At 35.5% G+C, this 13,947-nt stretch overlaps 1 protein-coding gene across 7 annotated transcripts in view; it reads right to left on the reverse strand.

Annotated features, from left to right (window-relative positions):
• Positions 1-13,947, reverse strand: part of MYO9A (myosin IXA) — a 286,549-nt gene that overhangs the window by 165,203 nt on the left and 107,399 nt on the right. For all 7 annotated transcript variants that reach the window (XM_068554851.1, XM_068554866.1, XM_068554884.1 and 4 more), the window contains 2 exons: positions 11,006-11,127; positions 5,354-5,495 (listed from right to left, as the gene is read on the reverse strand). In XM_068554851.1, coding sequence (XP_068410952.1) covers positions 5,354-5,495; positions 11,006-11,127 — 264 coding nt within the window. The remainder of the gene's footprint in view (positions 1-5,353; positions 5,496-11,005; positions 11,128-13,947) is intronic.

Consider the following 13,947-nt stretch of genomic DNA (forward strand, 5'->3'; position numbering starts at 1 on the left):
AACTATTTTAAAAAGCTATCTAATTCATCTCCCAGCTCCCAATCTCTCCCTCTGCTATTCCTTCTCCTCCAAGAAATCAATCTTTTAAAAACACACATCATATCCTCTGCTTAAAAATCTTTTCATGGCTCCTCATAATAATATCAACAAAAACCAAATTCCTTTAACTTGGTCTAGAAGGCCTGAAGAACTAACTTGCTGTCCATTCTCTGAATTCATTTCATGCCACTATTTTCCTTGATCACTATAATCTAGTAACACTGACCTGTTTTCAATTATTTTAACATATTAAATTCTGTCCTATCTCATGGCCTATAATATTCACCATCCCAACCCCTCACCAAGGTAACATTTACTTCAGCTCATCTCTCAAATTTTGAGTGTCTCAAAGAGGTGTTGATGGATCCACAAATTCAAAATCCACTATTTCACTACTTTCTCTCACAAAACCCATTCATTTATTTATACACATAACCCCATTTATCTAAATTAAACACACACACACAGATATGTATATGTGTATACAGAGCCAGGAACATGTCTGCTAATTTCTCACTACATCATTCTGAACACCAAGCACAAGGTCTGACATGTGTTCTGTGTTTAATAAACATCAGTACTTCCTGAATAAATGAATCAGTGATGAATGAATGAGTGATCTTAATTCTGACTCTCACCTCAAGATCCAGGAGAAAACGTATTGCTCCACCATTCTCCATATCGTCACTGCATTACTTAGAAACTCTCTTAAACGGCAGGCTTAAACATCAAGTGGTTGAAGGGTAATGGGCTCATCAATTACAAACAAAAAATGGGCAAGGGCTTCCCTGGTGGTGCAGTGGTTAAGAATCCGCCTGTCAACGCAGAAGACACGGGTTCGATCCCTGGACCGGGAAGATCCCACATGCCGCGGAGCAACTAAGCCCATGTGCCACAACAACTGAGCCTGTGCTCCAGAGCCCGCGTGCCACAACTACTGAAGCCCGCGCACCTAGAGCCTGTACTCCGCAACAAGAGATGCCATGACAATGAGAAGCCTGCACACCACAATGAAGAGTAGCCCCAGGCCAGCCCCAACAATTATAAATACATATGCACCCAACAAAGGAGCACCTCAATACATAAGGCAACTGCTAACAGCTATAAAAGAGGAAATTGACAGTAACACAATAATAGTGGGGGCCTTTAACGCCTCACTTACACCAATGGACAGATCATCCAAAATGAAAATAAATAAGGAAACAGAAGCTTTAAATGACACAGTAGACCAGATAGATTTACTTGATATTTATAGGACATTCCATCCAAAAACAGCAGATTACACTTTCTTCTCGGGTGCACATGGAACATTCTCCAGGACAGATCACATCTTGGGTCACAAATCAAGCCTCAGTAAATTTAAGAAAACTGAAATCATATCAAGCATCTTTTCTGACCACAATGCTATGAGATTAGAAATCAAATACAGGGAAAAAAACGTAAGAAACACAAACACATGGAGGCTAAACAATACGTTACTAAATAACCAAGAGATCACTGAGGAAATCAAAAAATACCTAGAGACAAATGACAATGAAAACACGACTATCCAAAACCTATGGGATGCGGAAAAATCAGTTCTAAGAGGGAATTTTATAGCTATACAAGCCTACCTCAAGAAACAAGAACAATCTCAAATAAACAATCTAACCTTACACCTAAAGGAACTAGAGAAAGAAGAACAAACAAAATCCAAAGTTAGCAGAAGGAAAGAAATCATAAAGATCAGAGCAGAAATAAATGAAATAGAAACAAAGAAAACAATAGCAAAGATCAATAAAACTAAAAGCTGGTTCTTTGAGAAGATAAACAAAATTGACAAACCATTAGCCAGACTCATCAAGAAAAAGAGGGAGAGGACTCAAATCAATAAAATCAGAAATGAAAAAGGAGAAGTTACAGCAGACGCCACAGAAATACAAAGCATCCTAAGAGACTACTACAAGCAACTCTATGCCAATAAAATGGACAACCTGGAAGAAATGGACAAATTCTTAGAAAGGTATAACCTTCCAAGGCTGAACCAGGAAGAAATAGAAAATATGAACAGACCAATCACAAGTAATGAAATTGAAACTGTGATTTAAAATCTTCCAACAAACAAAAGTCCAGGACCAGATATATGGCTTCACAGGTGAATTCTATCAAACATTTAGGGAAGAGCTAACACTCATCCTTCTCAAACTCTTCCAAAAATTGCAGAGGAAGGAACACTCCCAAACTCATTCTATGAGGCCACCATCACCCTGATACCAAAACCAGACAAAGATACTACAAAAAAAGAAAATTACAGACCAATATCACTGATGAATATAGATGCAAAAATCCTCAACAAAATACTTGCAAACAGAATCCAACAACACATTAAAAGGATCATACACCATGATCAAGTGGGATTTATCCCAGGGATGCAAGGATTCTTCAATATATGCAAATCAATCAATGTGATACACCATATTAACAAAATGAAGAATAAAAACCATATGCTCATCTCAATAGATGCAGAAATACCTTCTGACAAAATGCAACACCCATTTATGATAAAAACTCTCCAGAAAGTGGGCATAGAGGGAACCTACCTCAACATAATAAAGGCCATATATGACAAACCACAGCAAACATCATTCTCAATGGTGAAAACTGAAAGCATTTCCTCTAAGGTCAGGAGCAAGACAAGGATGTCCACTGTCACCACTATTATTCAACATAGTTTTGGAAGTCCCAGCCACAGCAATCAGAGAAGAAAAAGAAATAAAAGGAATACAAATTGGAAAAGAAGAAGTCAAACTGTCACTGTTTGCAGGTGACATGATACTATACATAGAGAATCCTAAAGATGCCACCAGAAAACTACTAGAGCTAATCAATGAATTTGGTAAAGTTGCAGGATACAAAATTAATGCACAGAAATCTCTTGCATTCCTATACACTAATGATGAAAAATCTGAAAGAGAAATTAAGGAAACACTCCCATTTACCATTGCAACAGAAAGAATAAAATACCTAGGAATAAACCTACCTAGGGAGACAAAAGACCTGTATGCAGAAAACTATACGACACTGATGAAAGAAATTAAAGATGATACCAACAGATGGAGAGATATACCATGTTCTTGGATTGGAAGGATCAACATTGTGAAAATGACTATACTACCGAAAGCCATCTACAGATTCAATGCAATCCCTATCAACTTACCAATGGCATTTTTTACAGAACTAGAACAAAAAATCTTAAAATTTGTATGGAGACACAAAAGACCCCGAATAGCCAAAGCAGTCTTGAGTGAAAAAAACAGAGCTGGAGGAATCAGACTCCCTGACTTCAGACGATACTACAAAGCTACAGAAATCAAGACAATATGGTACTGGCACAAAAACAGAAACATAGATCAATGGAACAAGATAGAAAGCCCAGAGATAAACCCACGCACCTAAGATCAACTAACCTATGACAAAGGAGGCAAGGATATACAATGGAGAAAAGACAGTCTCTTCAATAAGCAGTGCTGGGAAAACTGGACAGCTACATGTGAAAGAATGAAATTAGAACACTCCCTAACACCATGCTCAAAAATAAACTCAAAATGGATTAGAGACCTAAATGTAAGACTGGACACTATAAAAGTCTTAGAGGAAAACATAGGAAGAACACTCTTTGACATAAATCACAGCAAGATCTTTTTTGTTCCACCTCCTAGAGTAATGGAAATAAAAACAAAAGTAAACAAATGGGACTTAATGAAACTTCAAAGCTTTTGCACCACAAAGGAAACCATAAACAAGACGAAAAGACAACCCTTAGAATGGGAGAAAATATTTGCAAACAAATCAACGGACAAAGGATTAATCTCCAAAATATATAAACAGCTCGTGCAGCTCAATACTAAAAAAACAAACAACCCAATCCAAAAATGGGCAGAAGACCTAAATAGACGTTTCTCCAAAGACATACAGATGGCCAAGAAGCACATGAAAAGCTGCTCAACATCACTAATTATTAGAGAAATGCAAATCAAAACTACAACGAGGTATCACCTCACACCAGTGAGAATGGGAATCATCAGAAAATCTACAAACAACAAATGCTGGAGGGGGTGTGGAGAAAAGAGAACCCTCTTGCACTGTTGGTGGGAATGCAAACTGATACAGCCACTACGGAGAACAGTATGGAGGTTCCTTAAAAAACTAATAATAGAATTACCATATGATCCAGCAATCCCACTACTGGGCATATATCCAGAGAAAACCACAATTCAAAAAGACACATGCACCCCAATGTTCACTGCAGCACTATTTACAATAGCCAGGTCATGGAAGCAACCTAAATGCCCATCGACAGACGAATGGATAAAGAAGATGTGCTACATATATACAATGGAATATTAGGCATAAAAAGGAATGAAATTAGGTCATTTGTTGAGATGTGGATGGATCTAGAGACTGTCATACAGAGTGAAGTAAGTCAGAAAGAAAAACAAATATCGTATATTAACGCATATATGTGGAACCTAGAAAAATGGTACAGATGAACCGGTTTTCAGGGCAGAAATTGAGACACAGATGTAGAGAACAAATGTGTGGACACCAATGGGGGAAAGCTGCAGGGGGGTGGGGGTGGCGGTGTGATGAATTGGGCGATTGGGATTGACATGTATACACGGATGTGTATAAAATGGATGACTAATAAGAACCTGCTGTATAAAAAAAAAAAGAAAAAAAAATAGGTTTCAACATATTCATTAGTAGTACAAGCTCACAAATACCCAATGGTATATGAAGACATGAAGCCTGTCAGGCCTAATGGATGTAGAGAAGAGAAAAATTCAGCCAACTACATAGATAAACTAGTGGGTTTAAGATGTACTGATGGTAACTATTCTTTCAGATCTAAAAAGGCTATTAAAATTATGTAATAACCTATATGGGAACCATTTTGCTGTACACCTGTACATCTGCTGTACAACTGAAACTAACACAACATTGTAAATCAACTATACCCCAGTATAAAATAAAAATTAAATTTAAAATAAAAATTAAATTTAAAAAAATTAGAAAATAAAAAACAGAATATAAATAAATAGGCTATTACATACAGAATGGACTGAAATCAATTTTAGCTGCAGGAGGAAACAAACAAAACCATCTTCTAATGACAGTAGAATACTGTAAAGTAGAGTATGAATTTTTAGTAGTATCCTTAAACTATCTCCCACTGTTATTGACCAACTACAAAGAGGGTAGTGTGACAGGGATGGGGATATAGTTAAGAACACTCCTCTGCCCTAAAGGCATATTCAGTGAGAAATTTACTGACCTTTACCCCGTATTTCACTTTCCCGGCATAATGCTTTATGATAAAAGCAGGCTCCATCACAGCTGGAAATTCAATGTAAGAATTCTCTTCATGTTGATGCTTAAATTTGTCCAGCAGTGTTTGATTTGTAGCCTGTGGAAAGCTGAATTAAAAATAAAAACAAAAACACTAAAGAAAGATGCAGCAGTTAATACAGTAGTTTTTTAAAATACATTTTAATTACATTTCCATCTAACACATTTAGCAAATTACAGAGAGTTTTCACTTAAATAAATTCTCATAACAAGCTGAAAAATGAGTAAAACAAGAATTGGTATTCCTATTTTGTAGATGAGAGCTCAAAAGTTGTGATTTGCCTAACTCACACTTTGCAAGTGGCAGAAGTAAGAAATTAACTCAGGTCTTTGGATATTTAGCTCAGGTCACAGTGTGCTGCACTACCATAAAACCCAAAGAATAATAAAAACCAAATCATATGTTGTTTGGGGTCAAGAACTTGTAGTAAGGGAATGATCTCTCAATTTGGACAGGTCCTTTAAATCACTGTCATTTTTTGTTTTTTCTTCATGTATGAATTAAGTAGTAATTTTCTTACCTACACCAGTTACTGTATAGCTTTACATTATATCTATGATTATTTCAAATATACATCAATGGGTTTATACTCACTGATGAGCATTTCATATCTGGGAATCATTCAAATAATATTAAGAAGTAACTACATAATAGTAGTACAGGCATATAAAACTTCAGAAGAGAAAGAAATCTCTAGTTGGGAACAATGGAAAGGTTCACAGAGGATAAAGGAGGCAATTAATTACGAGCTAGATGTTAAAGGTTGGGTAGGAGTTTCAAATACAGAAAATAATCACTGACAAATAAAAAGGACATGGCAAGTATCTTTCAGAGAATAGTTTTATTTAACAGTAGCTGAAATAATGACAAATAACGTGACATGAGATTGTAAAGATGCTGAATACGATATCTAATGCGTAAAAATTATTCTAAAATTACAACGAAAATGGTTAATTACATAGTACGAATTGGAATCAGGAAGGAGAATGATCTCTGATGTCAGACAGTCATTGCTTAGATTACCAATTCTGTCTGTGACCTTGGGCAAGCTAGGTACAACCTTCTTTAAGAACTGGTTTGTTAATACATAAAATGAGTGAAATGAGGTAACAGAGTGCTAGTAGAATTAAACACTAGTTAAAAACACCTAACACTAGCTGACATCCTATAGGGATGATATAAATGTTACCTACTTTTTTATGTTGCCAACACTGCCATTTTCCTAGTCAACTAGGCCTGCTTTTGCATTCAAATACTATCCCATCTTCAAAATATCTCCACTATCTAGGCTCTTCCTCTCCTATCCAGAACTCTCAGCCATTCTAGAATGGATTACAACTCTTAAACAATTTCAGAGAGTACCGCAACAGCCTCTACAGTAGCCTCAGCGATTCTAATTTTACTTTGTTTCATGTCACCAAACGGAACTATCAAAATAAATTTTCCTACAATAGTGCTTTAATTGTGTGCCTCTCCTACTCTGGAAAACTGGAATCCAAGCTCCTAAGCCTAGACCAACCCAACCTCTGCAAACTTACCACTCACTACTCCACAGCAGAATGCTTCTTTTCAGGAAGGATGCTCACCTCACTGTCTCTAGGTAAAAGTTTATTTACCTTCTAATCCTCTGAGTAATCAAAAAGCTTATGATTTGTTTTTCTCTTACTTTTGAATGGAGAAAAGAAATTTTGAAAGGAAGGAGGACAGATGTGAGAACAATTTTTATTCCAAACAAGGAAAGGTGGAAAGAAAAACTCTCCACATGTCCTGCATTCAACAAACATTTGTGGATACATACTACATAACCAAGCAAAAGGGCTTGGAACAGAGTCAGAGCGGACATTGTGCATTTCAAAGCTCTTCATCTAGTGTTCCCCAAAGGCTACCTGCAGGGGCAGCCTTAGAGTAGTGTTTCTTTGCATATAAGAAGTACCTCTGGGAGCTTTCAAAAATACCAATGCCTGTACCCCATCTCCTGTGAGTCTACTGAACTGATGCTAGGCTGGTGACACATCAGTACTATTTAGAAGTTTCCCCAGGTAATTCTTATGAACAGGCAAGACCGATAAAATGCTGTCCTAAATGAATGCTCTGATCTTAACTTCAGTTTGTTAAAATGCAGATTCTGATTCAAGAAATCTGGGGTGTAGGACTTCCCTGGCTGTCCAGTGGTTAACACTCTGCACTTCCAGTGCAGGGGACACGGGTTTGATCCCTGGTCAGGGAACTAAGATCCTGCATGCCGTGCGGCCATAAAAAGAAAAAAGAAAAAGAAATCTGGGGTGGAAGTATGAGATTCTGTACTTCTAACAACCTTCAAGGTGCAGCCAGTGTTGCTGTCAGCAGATCACACTAAGTACTATAGAAAAGATTGTTAACACTCTTAATTTTGCTTACACCATTCCTCCTTTCTAAATTCCACACTGCATCCTTTAGAATCTAGTTTATAACATTTGAACAGCCAGTAGATAGCAAAGACAAGATTAAATAAGACTTCTAACTTCCAATCCATGCATCTAAAGCACTACAAACACACTGAATGAAGCAGGGATACCACTAAGGATATATTTCATGTAATGTATTCCCTACAGAACAAAATATTTTTAGAGGAAAAATACTCAAAGTGATTCCCAAAACAGCTCTTCCTAAATGAGACTAATTTATTTTCAACCTCTCTTTGTAGGTACATGACAGAGGGAAAATATTTCATGCCTTTGCATCTTCTGGAGTGTTAAAGCATAGAGACAAAGCTGGTCCATTTACAAGGGGAGGTAATAATAGGACTGACGGACTGACTTACAAAGAAAGGAAAGTAATATCATGCTTTATTAAAAATTTTTATGGAGAACTAATATAAAAGCATAATCCAAGCGATAATTAAGAGGTTATTCAGTCCAATCTCCTACCTACAATAATACCCTGACAGATTATGCAAAATAATTACTAAAATGAGAAATTTTATTACTTTATGAAGCAGCTGCTAATCAGCTCTAATGATTAGAAAGTTCTTCCTTATACTGAGCCAAAGTCTGTCTCCCTGTAATTTCTGGCCATGTGGCTTAACCTCAGAAGCTCTTGGGTAACAGCAAAGAGGTGCTATTCTCTTCATGGGGTAATATTTACATTTATGTGAGGTACCAACTGACCACGTAAAGATGGTCTTTATACAATAAGATGTGCACTCAATGAAATTTTGCTTAAAGAATAACAGACCAGACAAAACTCCTTTGCTCTATTCATGTTTTAATTATATATCCACTAGCTCATTTGCTGCTCACAATCACCATAAGATATACAGCACACAGCATTATAATTTATCATCATCATTTCCTTTTTGCATGCAAGAAAACTGAGGACCAAAGATATTAAGAGATTTGCTAAGCGTAGTTAATAGAGTTGGAATACAACCCTGAACTTCTGACTCTACAGCCTAAGTATTATGGTGAAGCAATACAGGACAATACTTCAAAACACACGCTTATTACTCTGCTCTCTGTATCTACGTGTTTGTTTTTGTTTGGTTTATTCATTTATTTTGTTTTTGTTTGTTCATGAGTTTTTTATATACCAGAGGGGATGGGGCAGGGGGGAAGGCAAAATTGGTAAAAGGGATCAACTGCATGGTGACAGATGGAAAATAAATTTTTGGTGGTGAGCACACTGTAGGGTATACAGAAGTAGAAATATAATGTTGTAAACATGAAACTTATATAATGTTATAAACCAATGCTACCTCAATAAAAAAGGAAAACAAAAGCTCAGGTTAAAAAAAAAAATAAAGCTTAGTTAGAAATACCTGGGGTCCAGGTATTTGAATTTGAATATTTGAGTTTGAATCTCGAGTCCATCATTTACTACATATATGATCTTTTCCTCGAATGCTTAAACTTTCTTGTTCTTTTACCATAAAATAGCTCAAACAAAAAGAACTGCTTATCATTTCAATATCTACCATAATGGGTCTCAACACTAAATATCAAAAATCACCTATGACGCTTTCCAAAATAAAATACACCAGAAGTAAGGTATGCAGGCTGAGTTAAGAACTAATAACCTTACAATTTTATAAGAGACAATGTATGTTTCAGGACACATAGAGCAATACAAGAAACTTTCACGACTTTGGACATAAAATTAAAATATTTTTTGTGTTGGCTGCATTTTAATTCATTTAGATTAATGGAAATAAATGTGATAGACTGGCGATAGAGTGGGTAGATGTAACTGTTAGCAGTCTCCTTTCCAATATATTTTGCATTCTGCCATATTACTTTATAATTCTATGTAGCAATTCTGTGTTTATGGCATATTAACAGGGTGACATATAACTTACCATACATACCAGGATATTCTGAGAGTAAAAGTAGGCACCTTTAATAACTAAAGTGAACAACAGGCATAAACTTTAGACTGTCCCACACAAACCTGGTATATAGTCATCCTATGATAGTAAATGCTTAATTTTATATTGTAGTTTAATGAGTATAATATTAAGCTAGAAATCAGGTGAACTAATTCAATTTCTAAATATTTTACTAAAGAGCAACAGAAAACCAACACACACTTCACCACTTTGGCTTCTCCAATTCTAGATTTGCCATCTCTTAGGACAATTAAACTATAAATAATACTTTATAGAGCACTGGGAACACTCTGGAGGATGCTATCGGAAGCTTCATTTCTGAAGCATACGTATAAGTTTAGTATATTGAACAGTGTTATCAAGGGATGGCAAATATCTAGCATATGTTGCCACTTAAAACCTGTACAGCCATGGCAGATATCACGAATCTATTATTATCTTCTCTTCTGCAAAACAGGAAAACTGCAAACACATCTCATATATAAAACTTTTTTTTTTAAGAGCACTGAATAGTCAAAGATATTAAATTGAGCTGGTAAGTTAATGGGCTTTATGTTAAGTTATACAGTCTTAATTTGGTACTTGTAAATAGCACTAAGTAGGCCTTCTACCTATAATACTCCAAGAGTTAAGACAGCAGAAGGATTTAGAAAGACCTTTTTTTTTTACAATCAGTTAATTTACCACGTAAAATTGCTGTAAATGATAATGTGTACAGATTTTTCTGTTCAAATATTCAATTGTAAACTTCTTGTTAAGACTGTTATCTATTGCTTTTGTATGGAATGACACTGCAAAAATAAAAAGGACCTTCTTTAACTGGAAAAAAAACCTTTTTTTAAGTTAATTTTTATTGGCATCTAGTTGGCAACTAGACGCCAATAAAAATTAAAAATAAACCCATTCTTAAAACACACATACACAAACTTAATTCAAGAAGAGAGGAACACAAAACAAAAACAAAAAATAAATATAAACCAACAAATCTAACATCAAAGTGACTCTGTAGAAGAAATCTGGAAAAACACAAGGAAAAAATGAGTTCTATAGCGAAGTCCATCCAATTTTCTTAGAAACACACAAACACACACAAAAAGGGCATACATGGGAAACTTTGGCTCTTTACTTAATAACGTTAAGAAGAAAATGTAGGGCTTAAGACGACATGAAAAGCCCAAATGGCCAATAACAAAACTGAAAAGAATCATACTCACTTGCTTTCTTCATCCAAAAGATGGAGCAGGCCTGTTGGTTTCTTGCTAATAAGATTTATGCAACAGGTATTATCAATATAATCTATATTGTGCCAGCTGATACCTTCAGCTCTATATTCCTCCTAGGAAATAACATATTAACAATATATTCATCTTGCAGAAAATAACATGAATGTGAGAATAAGGACTAAAAAGCTTTTACCAGGATTAAAAGAATAGTTTAAACTTTTCTCTTTTAAATCACTAATCCACACAATGGAAGAATGTATAAATTTCACTTGTATAAAATCTCGATATAGGGTATGTCTGTTTTCTTTTAAAAGTACATGCAACCTAGCACAAGGAGATCAGCACGGTGCTTCGTGACCGCCTGGGGGGGTGGGATGGGGAGGGTGGGAGGGAGGGAGATGCGGGAGGGAGGAGATATGGGAACGTGTGTATATCTGTAGCTGATTCACTTTGTTATAAAGCAGAAACTAACACACACACACACACACAAAAAAAAAAAGTACATGCAACCAAATTTTCTGGTTAGAATCCTATTTGTGATTCCACTCAGATGAGAATTTAGGGCTGGATTTGTTTTAGCCACACTATCTGATGACTGCACTAAGGAAAAATATAAAATGAAAAAGCCTAATTTCTCCCACACGTCTCTAAGCCATCAAAAAGAACTGCTGGATTGTCAACAATGAATTTAATGAAACAATGTCTGGGAAAAGTGGAAAACTATCACCTCCAGTGATCACTGATATAAATCACATGGAATTCATACACACTGAACTTCGGCAAAACAAAACTCTTACAACACCTTTCAAAAGGTGGGGGCAGGGTAGTTTCCCAAATTTCAAGACTAAATAACTCAAAGCTCACATACTAGCAACTATTCAGAACTCTCTTATGAAGCCCCCATTGGTCCTTCCTCAATCTCTATACTAGGAAATCTTCTTTTATTCATCTCTGTGATGCTTTTACTTTTAAACTGTCAGAAAGATGCCCCTGAGAACAAAGAAGTTACGTTTCTATATTGCACTGATATTTAGGCACCAAATAAATATCCTGTTCATCTGATGGTTTTAGTATTCACTGATTACACTTGCATACTTCTCTACAAATATGCTGGTTTTGTGAAATAGTGATTTTGTAATTTTATCATTCTTTCCGTATTATCATTATCCTGTAAAGAAAAAGTGGACCCTACTATAAACTACAGTCATTCTAATTGGGAAAGGTAAATGCTTAATTCTTTCCTCGTAATTAACAATTTCACAAGTAAGTAATGCTATACAAAGGTCACCCCCAAGCAGTGGTAAGAAAGTTTTTTCCCTATTCTTTTTCATAGCATGGATAAAAAGCGTACTAAATAGTACAAGCATATGGATTTTTATAGACATTACTAGCAGTCCAAAATCCCTTCTCATCCCCTTTTCCCAATGATGATTCAGACCCTCTTGCCCAAAGTTAACTATTATCCTAATTTCTAATACCACTGATAAGATTCACCTGTTTATAAATATTATATAAATAGAATCATATAATACATATTCTTTTCATCTGGCTTTTTTTCTTTTACTCAACATTATGTTGTAGGATGCATCTAAAGTTCATTCATTTTAATTGCTGTAGGGCTGGGGTTGTGGAGTACAACATTTGCTCATTTATGCATTGTCTAGGCTGCTTTCTCAATGTAACAGCAGAGCTGAGACCATACGGCCCCCCAAACCTAGAAGACTGATTTGTCTGGTCCCTTTACAGAAAAAGTATGCCAAAATCGGCTACGGAGATTAAGTCTCAAACTTTAATATACAACAGAATCATGTGGAGAGCTTGTTAAAAACAGAAGCCACAAACCTAGAATTTGTGAATAAGTAGGTATAGGGTGGGATCCTATATTTGCATTTCTAAGGAGTGCCCAGGTGATGTCGATGGTACCAGTAGGGGTAGGAGAAGAACAACTCTTTGAGAACCAATGCTGCAGAGTATTTATATACAATGTATTCACCTATTTATATACTATTGATAGACATTACACTTATTTCCAATTTCTGGCCATTAAAAATAATGACATCATGAACATTTCTGTATAAAACTCTTGTTGAACATTTATATACATTTTGAGAGTGAAACCACAGGCTTATAAACTACACATGTATAACCTCAGAAGATACTGCCAAACAGCTTTCTAAAGTGGTTGTACCAATTTATGCACCTACCACCAGTGTATGGGACTTTCCGGTGCACAGTATTTCTCTAATACTTGTATTGTCAGTCTTTTCCATTTTAGTCATTCTGATGAATGCTTAGGAATATTTAATTATGTTTTTAATTTTATTGTCCCTAATGACTAATAAGTGAAAAATCTTCTCCTATGTTTACTTCCCATTTGGATGTCCTCACATGCCTGTGTTCCTGATAAAAATTCTTAGAAAACATCCTTGCCTTGTTCTCAGTCTTAGGGGGAAATCATTCAGTCCATTTCCATTAAGTTTGACATTAACTGTTGTTTTTTTTGTAAATGCCCTTTATCAGGAAGTTCCCTTCTATATGTAGTTTGCTAAGGGTTTTGTTTTGTTTTTAACAAGAATGAATATGTAAATTTATCAAATGCTTTTTACATTCCTATTGAGAGCACCATGAATTTTTTCTTTTGTTAATAGATGAATTAAATTGATAGGTGGTTAGATGTAACAAGCAACAGGAAAAACACCATTTGGTTCTGATGTATTATCCTTTTATATATCTTGCTGGATATATATTTGTTTAGAATTTTTACATCTACATTTATGAGTGAAATTGACAATTTCCACTTCTAATAATATCCTCCACAGATTTAGAAATCAATGTTATCCTGGCCCCCAAAAATGTGTTGAGAATTGTCCCCTTTTTTTCTATTCCACATAAGAATTTATGTCAAACTGAAAATAATTCTTTCAAAGTCAGCG

The sequence above is a fragment of the Eschrichtius robustus genome, chromosome 1 (assembly GCF_028021215.1).
Source record: "Eschrichtius robustus isolate mEscRob2 chromosome 1, mEscRob2.pri, whole genome shotgun sequence".
Classification (NCBI taxonomy): Eukaryota; Metazoa; Chordata; class Mammalia; order Artiodactyla; family Eschrichtiidae; genus Eschrichtius; species Eschrichtius robustus.